The sequence below is a fragment of the Dendrobates tinctorius genome, unplaced genomic scaffold (assembly GCF_039654945.1).
Source record: "Dendrobates tinctorius isolate UK_male_01 unplaced genomic scaffold, ASM3965494v1 ptg000241l, whole genome shotgun sequence".
Classification (NCBI taxonomy): Eukaryota; Metazoa; Chordata; class Amphibia; order Anura; family Dendrobatidae; genus Dendrobates; species Dendrobates tinctorius.
In genome coordinates, this window is record NW_027361908.1 from 13,778,280 (window position 1) to 13,799,479 (window position 21,200).

Genomic DNA, 21,200 nt, shown 5'->3' on the forward strand with positions numbered 1-21,200 from the left:
GGAGAATTTCTTGTCATAACCCTCATTTGGCTTCTATAAAATAATAAAGCCTATAATCCCTTTCTGTGCCGGCACTGTTCCCGCAGTGTCGGCATCCGCTCTCCTCGTGCGGTGTTGTGACCTTGGCGCCCAATCAGCACTGGCGTTACTGTCCCCGCCTCCAGGCAAATGGAACATGAAGAGTGAAGTCTGGGATCAGCTGCATCCTTCAATTCCTCTTCAAGATCGATTTGTTCGAAGTCGGGAACAGTGACACAAGCACTGATTGGGCGTTGGCGTCAAGTGTCGCAACACCGCACCAGAGCCACTGCCAAAACCGCGGTACGGCGCTGGCACGGGTAGCGAGTTTAAGCTTCATTATTTTATGGGCTCAAACATTTTGATCAAGATGGTGTTGTCCTAGTAGTGGACAACCCTATTAAGTACTCTGAGGTCTCCTAGGACTGGATGCAGAAATACAGCCTTAGGCCAGGGTCACACATGTGAGAAACTCGAATGAGTCTCGCACGTCAATACCCGGCACTGCCGCCGGCACTCGGGAGCGGAGCGTGCAGCTGTGTATTTCTATGCAGCCGCACGCTTCTCTCCCGAGTTCCGGGAGAGACTGGTACGGTTTATAGCATGTATGACCCCGGCCTTAGTAAGTTTAAAGTTATCTCACTATAGAACTGGATGGTAAGCTGGGAGTAACTAACACTTAAACACAGAAATGACAGCCTTACCATGTTATTCTAAATGTAAAAATTATGCTTAGTCATTTGTGCTCAGGCAGACCATTTTTTCCATCATACATGACGGCACCACGAGAGAGGGGATCCGCCCAACAAGGAAAGGAAACCTTCAAGATAAAAGGGGCGCATCAGTTGGTTTCCTGTCCTCGATGGGGAACCCTCAAGATGAAGCCTCTTGAAGATTCTGGAAGAAAGAAGAGGATGCCTGGGTCGGGTGTTTATTGGCAGGCACCGGTCTGCTACACCCGTCATCAGGTACCGGTAGTCGCCTCGGGGGCCATGTATTCCCATGCCCCCCTCTGAGTGAGTGCATGGCCACAGCCCGTGAGGCGATTGAGTGGGTGAAGTTAGAGCCTCGGAGGCCACGTTGGTGTACCCTCCCTGATTACCGACATGCCCCATTGAAGTCCACGGTTGCCACTTTGTGCTCCCTCCCTGTTGACAACCGGTGGCAATGCAGCCCGTGAGACACATCGGTGCCCGGGCAGAAGTTAAGCTCCTCGGAGGCCTTGTAAGTGTACCCTCCCTGTTGAGGCCAGACCCCACTGGACGTGAGCCCTGGAAAGAAGTTTTGGATACCTGTTATCAGTGGTGGCCAGGGTGACGTCCATGTTCCTCCAGGAGACCGGGTCCGGTGAGATCGCAGGTATGAGGGGGGCAGGTGTCTTGGCGTTGGTGGCGTGGAACGCCAGAGATGGAGCGGGCACCGGAAGCAGAATCCGGGAGCGCACAGACAGCGCGTACACCCGGAAGACTGAGACGCCGACTAGGCAGCAGCAGTGTTCACACGCTCCGGAAGCATAGGCGGACGGGGGCAGAGCATTCAGCAGGGCAGAATGTCAGCAGCGCGCACCGGAAGTGGTTACCGGGTGCGCGCAAACAGGTGATCCTCGGCGGATGTGCACAGGTGTTTACACCCGGGTAATAGAGTGCTGGTTGCCGGGTACGCGCATAGACCAATGGCAGTGCGCATGCGTGGGGTACATTAGGTAAGCGCAGGCGGCCGGCAGGTGCAACCCAGGTGGTCAATTAAATAAGAAAGAGGGAGAATGGTGCTATTTAAAGGCAGCAGGAAGTGCTGGCAGGCGTCACCACACCATTATTGGGATAGATGTGACTGCTCTCATCACAAAGCGGCAGCAGCAGCAGTTTATAGGATGGAGAGCCCTTCACCAGAACACTTGCAACCGCACCAGGAGGTGCAGGAAAGGCGGTCTCGTTCAGAAGAGAAGAGCCAGACACGCCGCAGCAGCAGTGGAAGCCGCTCGGGCAGCGCACGGGCGTATCGTCACCGCAAATAGGAGGGGTCCTTAGTCTCTTTGGGAGACAGTGATAAGACCAGTCAGCCTCCAGATCTGATACCCTTTCTGTGAAGCGTTCGAGTGTTGAGTGAGCTTCGAGAAAGTCCAGCACGCTAATGTCCTCTCTCTCTCTCTCTCTCTCTCTCTTGTCTCCTCTCTCCCCGCTTTTTACATACGTTGGCAGGGTGGAGTATAGGAGGTCCCTAAGAAGAGTAGATCAAAATATAAGAATAAGGAATGTCCCTTAGGAGCATCTTAGAATAAAAGATTGTGCCAGGACTGTATTAATAAAACAGTAGCGGTAGAGACACCCGCTTTTTCTGATAACCAGAGTTCCCTGATTCAGTCAGAAGTCTTTAAATCAGTGAGCGCTTTACATTCAGCAGATGCGGATAGAGCAAAAGATAAATCTAGCCCCTCAGTAGTCTCAGGAGGACTCTACAGGATCAGAGGAGGACTCCGATAAATCCTGCTGTTCAGATAGCATTTCTGATGAGGAGGGCGCATTCCCAGTGGAAGCTACAGATAAACTTATAAAATCAATTCAATCTACTATGGGGCTGCTAGAGGAGCGAGGAGACGGCTCAGGAACTAACGTTTAGCGGCTTGCAAAAGAAAAAACGTAGAGCCTTCCCTATTAATGAACAGCTGGAAGGGCTCATAAAAAGAGAATGGGAAAAACCAGAGAAGAAGCCCCAGATAATTCCCTGAAAAGGAGGTACCCCTTTGACGAAGAGGCGTCCTCATCCTGGGATAGAGCTCCAAAGATTGATGTAGCAATCTCGAAAGTCCTCAGAAAATCCTCCCTACCCTTTGAGGATTTAGGTTCACTAAAAGAACCTCTGGACAGAAAGACAGATGATTGTCTTAAAACAGCCTGGGAGGCCTTGGCTGGGGCACTAAGGGCGGTCACTTGTGTTGCTAGATCCCTAAAAATATGGGATGATAACCTGGAGGATCAGCTAGAGCAAGGAGTCCCCAGGGAATCTATCTTAGAAGCAATACCGGCCATCAGAGCAGCGGCAGTATTTCTAGCTGAAGCTTCAGCGGATTCAGCCAGGCTAGCAGCAAAATCAGCAGCGCTAACTAATGTGGGACGCCATGCAGTATTGCTCAAATGTTGGCCGGGGGACACACAGGCAAAGATGAAACTCTGCTCTCTGCCGTGTGAGGGAGATTTCCTGTTTGGACCGGCATTGGGAGGACGTATTGGAGAAAGCCGGCGACAAAAAGAAGAATTTCCCAAAACAGCCATTTCAGGCCTTTCGACGCTCTTTTCAGAAGGGCCGAAAATTCAGAAGACAGCAGTACAGGGATCTAGACAGAAACAACTCTGACAAGCGATCCAGAGAGGCTTCTACTTCGGCAAGCCCTCCGAAGACGCCAAAAAACCCTACCAGTGATGGTTCTTCTCAGGTGGGGGGAAGGCTCTCTTCCTCCCAGCCTGGGAGAGGATCTCATCCAGCACCTGGATCCGGCAGATTGTGTGGTCAGGTCTGGAGTTAAGATTCCATCACTGGCTGCCACGAAGATACATGCAGACTCCAATACAGTCCTCTCAAGAAAAACAAGACAGTCTGGAGGGGGAAGTAATCTCAGTCCTAGACAAACATGTCCTGGAAGAAGTTCCGGAAGAGGAAAGGAAGGAAGGTTTTTATTCCCCCCTGTTTCTCATAAGAAAACCAGACATTCCAATTCTTGGAGGACGATTATAAATCTAAAATTCCTCAACAAATATCTGATAGTCCCATCATTCAAGTCGGAAATGATAAGATCGGCTGTTAAGCTCCTCTTTCCTCAGTGCTATATGGCAGTCCTGGACCTCAAGGATGTTTATTACTATGTCCCGATCCGGCAACAAGATCGCAAATACCTCAGGGTGGCGGTCCAGATGAGGTCTCAATGGCGTCCCTTTCAGTACAAGGCTCTGCCCTTTTGGAGTAACAATAGCCCCCCGAGTGTTCACAAAAATAATTGCAGAGGTCTCAGCATATGTCAGGGAAAAAGATACTCTGGTGATACCATATCTGGACGACTTGATAGTGGGAAAAAAAAAATTCTTACTGTCAGGAACAAGTCAAAATAGTGATGGAGACACTACAGATGCTGGGATGGCAGCTGAACCTCAAAAAATCCAAACTGGAACCAGCAATGATCCAAAATTTCTTGGGATTAACAATGGACTCAGTGGTGCAGGAGTGTCGCCTCCCAGAGGAGAAAGAAGAAAAGATCAAAAATTTAATCGTGACAACATTACAAAAAAAACAAATGACTGAGAAGGGCTATGTCAGTGTTGGGGTCACTAACCTCCTGCATACCGGCAGTGAAATGGGCCCAGTTCCACACACTAGAACTTCAGTGGTGTGTGCTACAAAACGACCTGAGGCTTCAGGGACAGTTAGAGCAGAAGCTCACCCTCCCGGACCCTGTACTCCAGTCATTCACGTGGTGGATACAGTTAGAGTCTTCTCCGAGAGGAGTACCCTGGACATACACAGCCTCCAAGGTGTTCACAACGGACTCCAGTGCTTGGGGGTGGGGAGCCCACCTAGACACACTATGGCTCCGGGATCCCTGGGCCCAGGAGGAAAGAAATCTATCCTCAAACAATTGGGAACTACTAGCAATCGAAAGGGCACTAAAAGGATTATTGACACACCTAAGAGGTCACCATGTGAGAGTCCTTTCAGACAACCGAACGGCGGTCGCATATGTAAACCACCAAGGGGGCACCCGTTCTCAGTCCTTGATGCAAATAGCAAGAAGGATGACTCTGGCGGAACACCAGTTCCTCTCATTATCGGCCCTGCATATCCGAGGCATGGACAACCTGAAGGCAGACTTTCTGAGCAGGAACCACTTGAGGCAAGGAGAATGGTGCCTAAAAGAGTCCATTTTTCAACAGATAACCCAGCATAGATCTCTTCACCTCAAAAGCCAACAGGAAGGTTCAGAAATTCTGCTCCCTAAGTCCAGCAGACAGATCGTTGGCAGTAGACGCCTTCAAGATAGAGTGGACATCAGGTCTCCTGTATGCCTTCCCTCCAACATGCCTCATTCCAGCAGTTCTGAGGAAGGTCAAGGAGGACCGAGCCAGAGTAGTTATGATAGCTCCCTTTTGGCCGAAAAGACCATGGTTCTACTGGCTGAGAGTGATGTCAGTGATGGACCCATGGGTGCTCCCGGAGGACCAAGACCTCCTTACACAGGGTCCCTTCACTCACCATCAGAAGTCCGGGCTGCATTTGACAGCCTGGAATTTGAAAGGTCACTACTAGAGGAAAAATGGATTCTCACCGGGGTTAATATCCACCTTACTCAGGCTAATTTCACACTTGCTTTTTTTTCAGCGCGTTTTTAGCGCAAAAAAACGCATAGAAAAAACGCATACAAATGCATACAAACGCTGCGTTTTTTTCAAGCATTTTTATGCGCATGCAGGAAAAAAACGCAGCGTTTTTGTGCGTTTGTATGCGTTTTTTGTGCGTTTGCGTTTTTTTACAGATTTTTGGACAACCCCCCAAAAAAGAAAAAAAAAAACATTCAACAACACACAAGACCAATGGGACTTCATTGTGGGTGTGGTATGTTAATATATAGACCCTGTCTACAGTATTCTTCCCATTTGCTTGATTCTTCTCGTGACCATGGATCTGCGCTGGAAGAGTTTTCACTTCAACTTGGATTTGGACATCGCGATGGCTCAGGCGTATGCAGTTGCTTGCCATGAACAAAGGAAGAGAGAGAGGCAGCGAAGACGGCAGCGGCGGCGTATGTGGATACATCCGATTGTTGAACTCCGGGAGAGCCGTGGGGCATACCACACCCTCTACAGCGAGCTCCAGGCAAACCCGGAGAAATTTACAGATTATATCCGGCTGTCCCAAGAAAGTTTCAGGGATTTGCTTGCTCGTGTCCAACAATCCATCCGGAGACAGGACACACAGCTCCGTCGTGCGATTCCTCCTGAGGAACGGCTACTGGTGACATTACGGTACGTAATATTTAAAAACCAAGGGGTGCGGTCTGATTGCTTTTTTTTTAAATTTAATATTCAAAACCTTGGGTAATTAGTTTTCGTGAATGTACTAATATTTTATTTTATAGTTTTTTAAAATAATATACATAAATATTAATTTAACTTCTTTCTCTGTTCACAGATTCCTGGCAACTGGAGAAACCCTATCTTCACTACACTTCCAGTACCGTATTGGAATCTCTACCTTGTCTGGAATTGTTGCGGAGACCTGCCGGGCTCTCTGGAGTGTTCTTTGTCCAGAATTTATGCCCCTGCCCACCGCTGAAAAGTGGATGGAAATTGCTGACAAATTCTGGACAGTATGCAATTTCCCCAACTGTTTGGGAGCTGTTGATGGTAAACACATACGGATCATCAAACCCAAAAGAACGGGATCTGAGAACTATAATTACAAAAAGTACTTTTCAATAGTACTCATGGCCATTGCGGATGCCGGATGTATGTTTGTAGCAGTGGACATTGGAGCATTTGGCCGTGGTAATGACTCACAGGCTTTTAAAAACTCAGACATGGGCCGGAGGTTGTATGGCAACCAATTTAATTTCCCTATGCCACGGCCTCTTCCTCACACCGAAGCTCCGCCACTGCCCTTTGTAATGGTTGGCGATGAGGCTTTTCAAATGTGCGGAAACTTACTGAAACCCTACTCCAGCCAGGACTTGGACCACACCAAAAAAATATTTAATTACAGGCTGACCAGGGCCAGAAGAACTGTCGAGTGTGCTTTTGGGATTCTTGTCTCCAGATGGCGAATTCTCGGCACGGCCATTAATCTTAAACTTGAAACAGTCGATGAGGTGGTGAAGGCCTGTGTGGTTCTACATAACTTTGTGATGGCTAAAGAGCACCCGACCTTTGAACTGGACGCTGATGCTCCTAACCCATTGCCTGAATTCACTCAGCACCCTCTCAGGTCATCCGTTGAAGTTGACCAAATGAGGGACCAATTTGCGGCCTACTTTATTTCTGATGTAGGACGGGTGCACTGGCAAGATGAAATGGTGTAAGAATGTTTTTGTTTGTTTATGGTAATAAAAAACCTTATTTGATACCATTACTGAGTGCACTATATTTTTTAAACTCCAATTAAATAAAAAACTTCCCATGTATAACTGTGAAGTTTTTGATGTTCACACACCTGGGCAGGTAAATACACATATGAGTTAAAATGCAGCATTGCTAGTCTGCGTGAAATATATTGGAACGTAAGCAAAGCTGCATGTTAAATCTGATGCGTATTAACCAGGCCATGAATCAGGAAACCAATTTTTTTCAAGAGAAAATTGTCCAACTAGTTGAAAAAAAAGTATGTGATTTTTTCAAAACCCAACCCCAATGAAAGTCAATGGGGAATACAAGTCAGCATTGAGTGGATGAATGTAATCAGCTCAATTCCAACTTTTATTTAAAATTGTGGTAGTGTAGAAATAAACATTTTTTAAGAAAGAAACTTATTTTTTGAGACAAGTTTCAACAGTTTGTTTTTCATGAAACCAGATTCTAGTTGGTAAAACTCGAGTTATTACACTAGGCCTTGGTATGACTATACTAGTCCGTGGTATTTCACATATGAGTATACTAGGCCTTGGGCCTACTAGTATAGTCATATGTGAAATACCACGGCCTAGTATAGTCATACCAAGGCCTACTGTAATAACTCGATTTTTACCAACTAGGATCTTGTTTCCCGAAAAACAAACTTGTGAAACTTGACTAAAAAAATTGAAACATTTTTTAAGAAAGAAACTTATTTTTTTAGACAAGTTTCAACAGTTTGTTTTTCATGAAACCAGATCCTAGTTGGTAAAACTCGAGTTATTACACTAGGCCTTGGTATGACTATACTAGTCCGTGTTATGTCACATATGACTATACTAGGCCTTGGGTTGGTTTTTAACATGTATTTACCCATCAGTGTGTGTGAGCGGCGCAAACAACATTAATCAAACTGTAATGGTGAACCACAAATGTAAATTTATTTTTAACCACAAAAATAAACAAAAAAAAAATTATTTTTTTTGGCGTTTGGGGGCAGATGGTTTCAATTTGGGGGTGTGCAGGGAATATGCAACACTTGCAGTTGAAGACGGTGTTTGAGGGGAAGGGGCAACAAAACTTGTGGGGGAAGGTAGTCCAGTTAAGGGAATTAAGCTAGGAACACTTGGAGGAGAGGAAATCTGTTCAGTTACATTTGTTGTAATGGCATGTCGCCGTAGGCTTGTGTGCCTGGACCGACTTTGGCCCAATGCCCGCCTTGATTGATTTCGCCTTGAACTTAGGGAAAATATTGAGTGTATGTCCCCCGTCTGCGGGGGTGGCTGCTGCTGCTGAGGTGGCTGCTGCTGCTGCTGAGGTGGCTGCTGCTGCTGCTGAGGTGGCTGCTGCTGCTGCTGAGGTGGCTGCTGCTGCTGCTCAGGAGCAGCGCTTGCCATGGTGGTGTCGGTGAAGTGACCAGCTGCACTCAGACTTGTGGTGTAACGGTGGGTGTCCTGGCTTTGAATAGAGGTGTCCGTGCAGTGGTATGCAGCACAAGTCGGTAGTGAGGTGAAGCGAGTCAATGGTGGCACAGGTGGAAATGACACCACTGACTGCTGACCGTACCGATTATGCTGCATAGCCTGCAAGAAAGCATTGTTGCAGGCCTGCAGCATATTCAGCTGTTGCTCAGGACTAAGGTGTTCCGCCATGCCCTTTTCAATCTTGCTAAAAAAATGGTGTGCTGGTCTGTTGAGGTCGGCCTCCAGACGGTCAAGGCGCTGTTCTACAGAATTGAAGCGGTGTTCAAAGTGGTTAAAACCACGTTCCATGAGTGCAAAACCGCTTTCAACTCTGTCGGACAGCGACTTGAGGCTGGAATTAAAGGCCTCGCTCAAATGCATAAACTCGGGCAAGACATTCCTGTCCAAGGCCCTCTGCCGCTGGCGGGTAGTGCCCGCATAACCAGTGGCAGAGACCTGGGACAGGGGAACACCTGATGGCCCAGCTTCCTGGTCACCAGCTGTGTGTGTGGCTGACCTTCAAGGTGCTTCCTGGCTGTCGGATGGCTGGGACGGGTCAGAGGACGTCCGATGAAGGACCGCTCTAGGGCCAGGTTGCAAGGTGCTGCTACAGGTGCTGTGGAAGAAAGGAAAATCATTACTACAATGCCTTTACAAGAAGCATCAGCTGTGGATTAGAAAAACACAGATTAATAAAACTAAAAACCCAAAATTTATAATACTTACGATCTCGTGGCAAGGACCGGTCTTAGGAACTGCAACGCGTGATAGTGACGGTATCTAGTTCTGGTCCTTGACGCAGATCCACTGCGAACCTGGCCCTCAGCACGAATATCACTGTTGAAGCGGTCCTTGATCGAACGCCAACGTGTTCGGACTTTGTCCACTGTTGGGAAAAAAAAAAAAATGCCATCAAGGACAACAGTCACTGCGGCACAATACAGCAATACAATACTCAAAGCAGTCACTGTAGAGCCCGATGACACTGTTGGGTTTCCTGCTAGAATATACCTAGCACGAAACCCAACAGTGCCGTCAAGGACAACAGTCACTGCGGCACAATACAGCAATACAATACTCAAAGCAGTCACTGTAGAGCCCGATGACACTGTTGGGTTTCCTGCTAGAATATACCTAGCACGAAACCCAACAGTGCCGTCAAGGACAACAGTCACTGCGGCACAATACAGAGCAGGGAAATACTCACTAAACGCCTTTTTGGAGGATGCTGTGGCGCTGTCCCAGCCATCCATCAACGCTGCGGCCACCTCATTCCATAGCCGCCGGGTCACCACATTGTCCTTGTACAGCCGGTCACGGCTGTCCCACAATGGCGCACGCTCCTGGACCAGGCTGATGAGCTGCTCATTATCCAGGTAGACGTCTTCATCCCGTTGTGGAACCTAGACAAAACACATTCATTAGAATAATCAAATTTAAATTGAATAAAAAGTTACAAAAAAAAGAAACATAAAAAAGAGTAAAAGTAGAAGATAAAAAATAAAGAACATTACAAGTCATTTGATACATACATTCCGTATCACCACCGGGACTTGGCTTCGCTGCTCCTGCTCTTCGCCCTCAGTAGTCCCATCCGCAGAAGATGATGATGATGATGTCTTAAAAAAGTTGAAAAAAACGTAAGAGATTTGGAGTAGCAGCAGATATACTTACCAGATGCACGAAAATAATCACCTCACGGTCTGCTTGCGCCAATTCCTGCCGCGATGGGGAATATTCTGAAGACATACTGCATGTAAAAATAATAAAAATCATTAGTACATACATAATTTAAAAGGACAGGCATATGATGTAATACTCACATTCTTGACGCTGATAGAAGATGGGTTCCTTGGTGACTGTCTGCTCTCCAATCTGTCAGTGTAGTAGTGGCAGAGTTTTGGCAGGCACCTCCTTTATATAGACTTTTTTTTTTGACTTTAGAATTTTCTAACTAGTGCAACTAGTGGACACCACCAAAAAAAACGCAGCGCTAAAAAAACGCATACATGCGCATGCCACTGCGCACGTATGCGCATCCATAGGCCATAATGGCCATTTTTAGCGCAAAACGTGCGCATACGTGCGCATGCGCTTTTTTGCAGTGCTTGGGCGGACCAAAAAATGCAACATGTAGCGTCTGTAAAATACAAACGCACACCCCAAAAAAACGCAGCGCATGAAAAACGCATACGTGCGCATGCCAGCGCGCACGTATGCGCGACCATGTTAAATATAGGGGAAAAAAACGCATGCGCACGTATGCGTTTTTTTCAAGCGCAAAAAAACGCAAATGTGAAACCAGCCTCAGTAGCAGAAATCCAGTGACTACAAAATTTTATGGAAGGATATGGAAAAAATTCTTATTTACCTCAGGCCCAATACGGGAAGGGGAAGTCCCGATAGTGGCAGTACTGGAATTTCTGCAAAAAGATTGAGTTGGGGTTAGCTGTCAATACCCTCAAAGTACAGGTCTCAGCCCTGGCAGCCTTATTCAATTACGACCTGGCAAACAATAGGTGGGTGGCCAGGTTTATTCGGGCCTGTACTAGAGCTGACTCTGTCCCGTCCCCTACTCCTCCTCCTTGGGATCTAAATTTAGTCCTATCATCCCTGACAAAGACTCCGTTTGAACCACTAGACACAACATCAGATAAAGTTCTAGCACTAAAAACAGCCTTATTAGTGGCACTCACTTCGGCTCGTAGGGTTGGGGACTAAAGCCCCCGTTACACACTGCGATATCGCTAGCAATATCGCTGTAAAGTCACCGATTTTGTGACGTAGCGATATTGCTAGCGATATCGCTACATGTGATACTTACCTCCGACCGGCTCCCCCGCTGGTTATTGCTGGTCGCGCGAGAAGGTCCTGGACCATTTCTCGTCGTCAGCTTCCTGCGGCGCTTCCTGCTGTGACGACGAGCGACGCGTGGACGCGGGCGGGAGGACGTCAGGATCGCCGCGTCTGACAGGTAAGTAGCGACCCCTGCGATGTCGCTGGTGAGATCTGCCTGTGTGGCAGCTCACTAGCGACCACTTAGCGATGCACCAGCGATCCATATCGTTGTTGGGATCGCTGGTGCATCGCTATGTGTAACGGTACCCTTACACGCATCAGCAGACCCTCCCTACACTCAGGTCATGGATGATAGAGTTGTGTTAAAATTAAATCCAGCATACCTTCCCAAGGTGGTATCAAAATTCCATAGGGCTCAGGAGATAGTCTTACCATCCTTTTGTCCTAACCCTAGTAACCGGAAGGAGGAGAGGCTTCATTGCCTAGACGTTAGAAGATGTATCCTGCAGTATTTAGAGGTAACATGACCTTGGGGAAAACAGAGGGCCTTATTTGTCTCATACCAGGGGGCAAGAAAGGGCCTTAAAGCCTCTAAACAGACTATAGCTAGATGGGTGAGAGAGGCCATTATGCTAGCGTATAGTAGTGCAGGCAGGGCTGTTCCAGAGGGCCTAAAAGCCCATTCCACGAGGGCCATGGCAACATCCTGGGTGGAGAGAGTTTTTTCATTAGACACGACGGCACCCTTATATTCCCTCCCTATTGATCACATTATTAGTTGGGTGCGTTATTAGCATTTGGGTGTTGGAAATTTAGTAGTGTAAATGATGTATTTTTTATATGTTCACTAACCTGCGGAATTCCTCTCATGCTCTGTAAAACAACTGATGCGGAGAGAGGAGCCGCCCCTTTTATTTTGAAGGTTTCCTGTCCTTGTTGGACGGATCCCCTCTCTCGTGGTGCCGTCATGTCTCATGAAAAAACACATTACCAGGTATGTAATACCCGTGTTTTTGAACACTGACACAAACTGACTGTGTCATAGAGGTAACAACATCCTACTGTGAGTGATGTGCCATACATTCCATAACGTCCTTTTCTCCCTCCCCACTAATACACTTGCCAGAGGCAAAGGAGACCAGTTGTGTCCTGTGTTTGGTAGTATTACTGCAAGGATGGCTGGTGCCAGTAGTGGTGGTGATCATTTTGCAGCTGTTGGTGACTCTCACAGTCTTTGCTGTGGCATAGTTTTCTGTTTTTATTGAATTGTACCCCTTCCATTGTTATTGACATTTTTTATTTTACTGTAGGTTGTTTCTAACACTATAATTTAAATTTAATCAAGCTTTAGTTATAAACTTCAGTTATTGCACCCAAAAAGGTCGTAACGAGAAATACTTGGTAGTTACGGTAGATACATGTATGGAAAGACTATGTAGTATAGTTTTGGTGTGTATGATTGCTAAATTGAACTAGAAAAACAGATGAACAAAAACAGATATAAACAGATATAAACAGATAAGTACCTACATTATAATTTTTTTTTATTTTACAAAATTCATCAATCTTCTTCAAAATAATGATGTATCAAATTCTAGATAGGTGCATGTCCAAAAAGCCAGAACCTGCAACAGGGTGCTGACATCTATAGATGTAAAATTTGACTACCAAAACAGATGTTTAAAAAAAAAAAAAAAGTTTGCAACTTGCTCGCTTTGTGACAGAGTTGCTGTTAAATGTCTGGACTTGAGAGGAAAAAAAAATTACTATATTCCACCCTCCACGAAAAGGAGTGCAAATACTCTGTACAGTCTCGTGTAGCAGGCAGACGCACCATGTTTCGTGATCAGAGTACTGACCACAATGCACAGCCTGGCCATGGGTCTCTTGACCTTAACTCGCCCAGCAGTTTGGTGTATGACTTTGAAGCAGTCGCGTTTTAGGTCATTTGAGCCTTGGATGGTACTTGTATCATGGTCAGTATTCGGACTATGAATGTGGCCTAATGGTAATGACTTATATCATGTTTTCCCGACTTGTATTTTGTATGATTGTTACCTATACCTTAAACTGCTGCTGTGACCTACAACATGTGTTTAAGGTCTCAGAAAACCCCTTAAATAGCTGTAGTTTGGTTAGAAAAAAAAGTACTCTCCTTGCCCACCCTGTGACCTGGGCTGTTTCCAGCGCTGACGTTACTTGACAGTGCTGCTGCCAAATGGAGAGCTAAGCCGCTTTGAGTGGCTCATTCGTAAACTTAGATGGATCCACTGTGCTCACTTATTGGCTATTGAAGTGATGTCAGCGCTGCAGACAGAAACACACAATACCGGAAGCAGCAGCAGCAGCAAAGCACATTTGTTTTTGTTTTGATTTTTAAGGAACCCGCAGCCGTCGGACAGTGGTTTTTCAAAACTGGAAAACTACTCTTAAATTTTGTATCAAGTTATCACTATCCATAGATGTGTAGAAAGCGATCTCTGGCAGTCCCTTAGACAATAAATGAATTGAGGTGGACATGGATGACCTCCATTCTATTCACACTGCTCGGCACTGCCCCCCGCTCTAGAGAATATGAGGATCACAGTGGTTGGACCATGAGTGATCAATAAGCAATGTCCTATGTTACTCATCAGGGATAGCGTCTAAAATTGACACAAACATATAAGGTTGATTTTAATGGTCCACAGTGGAGTAATACATTTAAAAAAAAACAACAACTTCTATTTCTCTCCAAACCCAGTACCATTAGTCCACACTCAATGGTCGCATCACTCACCGATATCCTGGCACCATGGTCAGCTGCGGCCTCCATGTTCTGCTCAAGCCGACTTCTTCCATTCAGTATGGGAAAGCTGCAGCTGATGAGCAGCCGCTTTAGCTTCCCATTGACTGCTGCCAGGAGACCAGTGGGGGACACACTACTGCATATAGGGGGACACTTGTAATAGTGACGAGCACCACCATTTTTTGAGATTGTGGGTCTCCAGAATCAAACCCCTCCTTTGTCATAACCAGTCAATCTACCATTAACATTTTCTAATGGAAAAACCCTTTAAACATTTGTGCTTAGTTTTAAAAAGCTTTATTCTGCAAATTTACTTTCTAATTCTTTTAACGTCTTCCCTTAGGATCTGCAAATTGAGCGAGAAAGGAGCGCTTACAGCATATCTGGCGGCTGCACGGCACTTATTGTTGTATACCTACTGGGGAAAATGTATGTTGCCAACGCCGGTGACAGCAGGTATTTCACATTTCTTCAGCTATTCCCATTCAGTAATAAGTACGCACCCACCCGCAACAGTTTTGTCAGTTTGGCAATTATTGCAAAATTGAGCATTATTTTTGTTTCTCGCAGCAGCTACAGTAGCAAGCTTTTCATTAGCAGCTGTATGTTGTTAGAGCGCTTTGTCGTAGGTGGACTTGTTATCCATTGTGTGGAAATGAAGGGTTTCTGTGTTTTTTTTTTAACCGTCCAAGAATTACTACTGAAGCCAACTGATTTCATTAGTCACCACCCTATTTGTAGGAACATTAAATGTGAAAAATGGGAATGCTATTGGGCCAATATGGAGGAGAACAATGGCACTATTGGTTCTATTTAGGAACTGTATCAGTGTCTTGTAATTGCTAATTAAAAGTATTAATTTATATTTAGTAATAATTTACATAATCTCAGTACCTGGAAAATAACCTCCCCAGCAAACTATGGCTGGTAGTTATACAGTGGGAAATGGATAGCCAATCGGTTCCTTAGAATGAAGACGTGAGCTGAGGTCACAGCTGCTTCAACCCCTTCACAAGCTTTTGAGGTATGTTTGTCAAAGGTCATGTCCCTGCCTTTTATGTGATCTCACACACTAAGGGCCCCGTCACACATAGCGACGCACCAGCGATCCCGACAACGATATGACCTTGTCAGGATCGCTGGTGTATCGCTCCACGATCGCTGGTGAGCTGCCAAACAGGCAGCTTCACCAGCGATCAGCACCAGCGACACGGGGGTAACAAGCGACGCACGTCGCTTAGTTACCCACTGTGTACCTTAGTTACGGTGCAGGGAGCTGGTAACTATGGTAAACAGAGGGTTTCAGCAGCGCGCAGCACTTAGAAACCCGATGTGTACCTTGGTTACCAGCTCCCTGCACCAGCGTGCTGGTAACTAAGGTACACATTGGGTTTCTAAGCGCTGCGCGCCGCTTAGAAACCCTCTGTTTCCCTTAGTTACCAGCTCCTGATCGCTGGTGAGATCACTGTTGCGTCACAAAACGTGTGACTCAGAAGTGTGTGTGACGGGGGCCTAAGTCCGTATTCCCCCCCCCCACACACACACACACACACACTACCCCGCACATGATGACTTATTTAATCAGTCATCATGTGCCTTTAACATCCGCAAGTTGTCATGACAGCCTGAGATCTGCTGAAGATCCCTGTGCCTGCTATTACGATCCTCCTGTCAAGGTCGGCTTGTGGCCAACATTCATAGGAGATGGTGAGTTCTGCTATACATAGCAGAGCTTATGCCCTGCTATGTATAGCACACGTGATCAGACAATCGCAGCTTCAAATCTCCTAAGGTTTAAAAATATGGAAAAAAAATTAAACACATTTTCAAATCACCCCCTTTTTGCCCCATTAAAAAAACAGTAATAACAAAAATACAAATGTTTGCAATCGCTGCTTTTAGTAAAAGTCTGATCTGTCAAATTATAAAAGCAATTAATCCAATCGGTAGGTAGCGTAACAAGAAAAAAAATCGAAACGTCAGAATTACAACTTTTGACAACTGCAAAATTGCAATAAAATACAGTAAGCAGCAATAAAATCATCATATCTACCCCCAAATAATATCAGTAAAAACTTCTTCAGCTCAGAACGCAAAACATAAGCCATGACCCAGATCACGAATCATGAAGCGTTATTGTCTTGGAAAATGGCGACAAAAGCAAAAAGAAATTCTTACAAATTTTCAGTATTTTTTTCACCTCTTTAAAAAAAAAAAAACCTACATATTTGGTATCCGCATACTTGTTCTGACCTGGGGAATCATATTGTCAGGTTAGTTTTACCATATAGTGAACAAGGTAAATTTAAAAAAAAAAAAAAAATGCACTTTTTTTTTGCAATTTCAACCCATCTGGCAATTTTTCCCCGCTTTCCAGTGCATCCCATGATAAAACGGATGGTGGTGTTCAAATTACAGCTGATCCCTCAAAAAAAAAAAAAAGCCCTCGTGGCTATGTGGACGTAAAAATTAGAAAGTTATGACACTCGGAATTAGGTATCACCTAAGGTATGAGCATGCGACGTCTTGTTTTGGAGGGAATCTATTGTACTGTGAAGAAACAAAGAAGTCCAGCAAAGGATCCAACAAAAAATTCTTTAAAGTCCATTAAAATCCCCAAATATTAATATTCTGACACGTTTCTGACTGATGTCCTTATTCAATGCTGGATTACTTTTTTTTCTTCACGGTGGAACCTTGCAAAACTAAAGGACTATTCGAGCAACAGGGATCCATGTATCCATGGGTGATCTGATTTTTTTGACCCTGACAGGTCTCACACTGCTTTCACTAATCTTTTGTACTAGCGAATTTTTGTTTTTTGTAGCAAGAAGTATCAAGAAGATACCTGGGTGTCGTCTTGGTATCTTTTGGACCTTCCCTTTGACATCAATTGGAATGTACAGAGCCTTTAGAGCAGAAGATGCCTAAAGAATGGTCCAGTCACTTCTTTTAACAGCATGGCGTTATTGGAAAGCCGAAGTTGTTAAAAAGATGCTTAAAAGACTGATCATATGAACAGCAAGACCGTTTTACAGAGAAATGAAGGTGTTCATTCTTTTGTGCAGTTTGTTAGCGGGTTTTCAGGTGGTCTCGGAGCTCCAAAGTTGCCTGTAAAGAAAAAAAACAAAAATGTTTATTGATTCCTAGGGATATAAACCTTGGTGGAGAGCCTACATGGGCACTGAATGTATAGAAGGAATGCTACGTGCAAAAGTAAAAGCATTAGTGAAATCCGCAGCAGTAAATACTTCTGCAAATTTTGTTACGGAAATGGTGCATACTTGCACTTTTTTACCATTTGCTTTGAAATCTGCAAAGATATATCCGCAAAAATCCAAGATCACCTCCAATTGGAGTACAGATCAAAACCAGAGCATTTCAAATGGTAAAATATAATTACTTTTATTAATACAAATATCAAAACATTAAAAGACATACAAGTTTCCAAGATCAGTGCAAAAAGAGAGGGACCTGCAACTCCCATTATATGTATTTTTCTGCTGCATGGTATAGAACCTCATAGCTAATAAGCAATCAGTTGATGTATGCTCCTGGAAAGCTATACTATAAATGTCTGCTGTTTACTCAAACATGCAGAGTATAATGACTACACAGCACAAGCTCATCGGCTCAGATAAACCAAAGTTATATAATAACATCCATGGTATACCTATGTAAACTAGTTAGCATTAAAGCTACTGAGGCCATTACCTGAATCCTGGCAGCGTTGATAGAAGTCCCCTGGGAGAAAAATCCCTCCACCCCGACATGCACGTTTCGCTCCCAGCTTCCTCGAGCAGGGGGTTGGACCAGATGGCCCAGGAGGTCCCTTCCAACTCTACGATTCTATGATTCTATGAATAAGGGAATAGTGCCACTGAGCGTCGGCAATTCCCGCAGGTGTAAGTTGCACATAACAGCTGACACCCTGCAGTATCGGCCCCTGCCGATTTTGCAACTAATTGGGGCTAAGCCCCTTAAATACCACTGTCAATCGTCACAAGACCCCTCTTACCCCTTAATAACCATCGAACCCCCACAATGAAAATTGCAGGTCCGGATGGTTACCATTCTACCATGAAGTCATGTGATAACCCCGGGGTACGGTGGCCTGTGAGATACAGCAATAAGCTGGCTCTCACAGGCAGAGTCAGTGAGAAACTGACCGCTCTCATGCACTTCTGTAAAGCAGTGTATGAAACAAGTGATCAAACTGAAAATTATACATGTCCCGCAGTGGGTCTAAGTAAAAAAAAAAAAAGTAAAATAAAATAAAATATGTAAAAAAAAAAGTGTACACATCACTAATATCGGTTTCACCGCTCAAAACACAGCGTTTATAATAAAACAAAAATCAAAAAAAGTACACCTAATTGGCATTACCGCGTCCGTAACGACCCGCTCTATAAATCTGGTACTTTATTTATTACGCTTGGCAAACTTCATATAAAAAAAATAATAAAAAACATTCCAAAAAATCACTTTTTCATGATACTGACTCACAATAAAGTGAATAAAAAGTGATCAAAAAGTAATAGGTAAAAAAAAAGGTCCATAATTTCCCCCGGGATCAAAAAAGTGTATCGTAAATGAAAACACCAAATAGTCCCGCAAAAAACAAGCCCTATTATGGCTCATTCGGCAAAAACTAAAAAAGTTACAGCTCTCAGAATATGGTGATGCAAAAACAAATTCATTTTTGTAAGATTTTATTTTATTTTTTTGTAAAAAGAACAAAGCATTAGAAAAATATAAAACTGGTATCGCTGTAATCGTACCAACCCAACAAACAAATCAGTCTTATCACTTTTACCGCATGGTGAACAGCGTCTGTGTCAGAAAAATCTGAATAAAAGGCGATCAAAAAATGTTATGTACCTCAAAGTGGTACTAAAACTATCTGCAACTCGTCCACAGAAAATAAGCCCTCATAAAGCTCTGCGCGCCAAAAAAATAAAAAAGTTACATCTCAGAATATGGCACAAAAATATTTATAAAAAAGTAATTTTGCTGCGTGATAGCAGCAAAACCTTAAAAAAAAGGATCTCTGGTATCTCTGTAATCATACCAACCCAAAGAATAAATCCGCCAAATCACTTGTACTGCATGGTGAAATGCGCAAAAATAAAAATAAGAACTACTCTTGTACTGCTGTCTTTCTTCATTCTACTTCCCAAAAATCGGAATAAGGCTCAGTTCACATTTATCCTGCGCTCTCTGCTGAGCACTCACTTTGGGGTTTCCGTGTACATTCCCCCAAACCGCGATTCATGCAAAACTCTGGACAGAACCACTGACTTATGAGGCAGATGGAGTCACTTTGGATTGGTCTGTGTTCTGGCGGTGTCCCATCATTTTAGGCTTCTTTTTAGCACACAATTGTAGACAACCACAGATATGTGCACGCCTAAAAAGATGGATATCACCGGAGCAGACGCCAAACGGAGTACGAAGTGTCTCCATCTGCCTCATCGTGGGTAGTTCTGTCCTGTGTTTTCTCTGAATCACAATTTTGTGGGATTTATACTGAAACCCAGATGTAGTATTCAGCATGGAACACAAGAATGTGATCCCAGGCTTACTCTGGAAGTGATCGAATAGTATTATGTACCCCAAAATGTTATCAATAAAAACCTTAGTTTATCCTGCACAAAACCAACCCCCACTCAGGTCTGTCATCTGTCAGTGGAACTGTAGGGGGTGCTTGCGTTACTGGTAGAACAAAGACTCTGGAAAAGCGACATGGCTCCCGCCCCCATAGAAAAGCTGCCGTGAATTCTACGCTTCCAAATCCAAATGCCCCATTATACCTAAACCACAATAAGCAGCCACATGTTTGGCATTATTGTAATGGAGAGAAGGCACTTAATTTACGGGTGTGTATCGCCAGAAGCATAAGCAGGGCGCAATGTATGGGGCCACTACAATATGTGGGGACACAATGTACGGGCAGTAGACTGGCAAATTTTCTTTTCTCCAGGAAAAAAAACTGGCATGGAGGTTCAAAAATAGTCACTGCAGTCGTAGATTAATTCATTGAGAGGTGCAGTTTCTACAATGGGGTCATTTTTGGGTTTCTTCTACGTTCTGGAATCTTCGGGGCGCCGCAAATGTTGGCCACAAACTTTTCTAGTAAAATCTGTGCTCCAAAAGCCAAATAGCGCGCCTTCCTTCTCAGCCCTGACGTATGGACTAACAGTAATTTCTGACAACATATGGGGCAGCACTGCCTTTGGGAGAAATTGCACAATAAATTGTGGAGTCTAGTTTGACCTATTAACCCTTGTGTACCTGACAAATTTGCAGCAAATACAAAAAATACATTTTTACCACTAAAATGTCATATTTCCACATTTCAGTGTTATAAAATTCTGTGAGGCACCTATGGATTCAAAATACTCACTAAACCCCTAGTTGAATTCCTTGAGGAGTCTGCTTTTCCAATATGGGGTCACTTGTGGGGGGTTTCTGCTGTTTTCACTTGTATGGGGTTCTTCAATGCGACATGGCATTCACAATCTATCCCAGGCAAATGGCGCTCTTTTCCTTTCCTAACCCTGCCATGTGCCCAAGCAGAAGTTTTTGACCACATATGGGGTATAGTCGTGTTCAGTACAAATTGCCCAACAAATTATGGGATCCATTTTCTCCTTTTACCCATTGTGGAAATTACAAATTAGAGGATAATACAACATATGGCAATCTAATGTTATGAAATTCTGTGTAGTACCTGTGGATACAAAATGCTCACAATACCCCTGGATAAAATCCTTGAGGCGTGTTGTTTCCAAAATGGGGTCACTTGTCGTTTTTTTTACACTGTTTAGGCACATCATGGGGTCTCTAATTGCGACACGGCATCCGATTCCAACTATTTATGTGTTCAAAAAGTCAAATTGTACTACTTCCCTTCCAAACTCTGCGGTGCGACCAAACTGTGGATTTCCCCCACATATGGGGTATTTGCATACTCGGGAGAAATTTCACAACAAATTTTAGGGTCCATGTTCGCCTGTTACCCTTGTGAAAATAACAAATTTG

At 44.5% G+C, this 21,200-nt stretch overlaps 1 protein-coding gene across 1 annotated transcript in view; it reads left to right on the plus strand.

Moving 5' to 3' along the window:
• The window catches only part of PPM1H (protein phosphatase, Mg2+/Mn2+ dependent 1H), a 304,754-nt gene that overhangs the window by 138,968 nt on the left and 144,586 nt on the right, over nucleotides 1–21,200 (plus strand). The window contains exon 4 of the mRNA XM_073556965.1: nucleotides 14,500–14,612. Within this exon, the coding sequence (XP_073413066.1) occupies nucleotides 14,500–14,612 (113 nt within the window). The remainder of the gene's footprint in view (nucleotides 1–14,499; nucleotides 14,613–21,200) is intronic.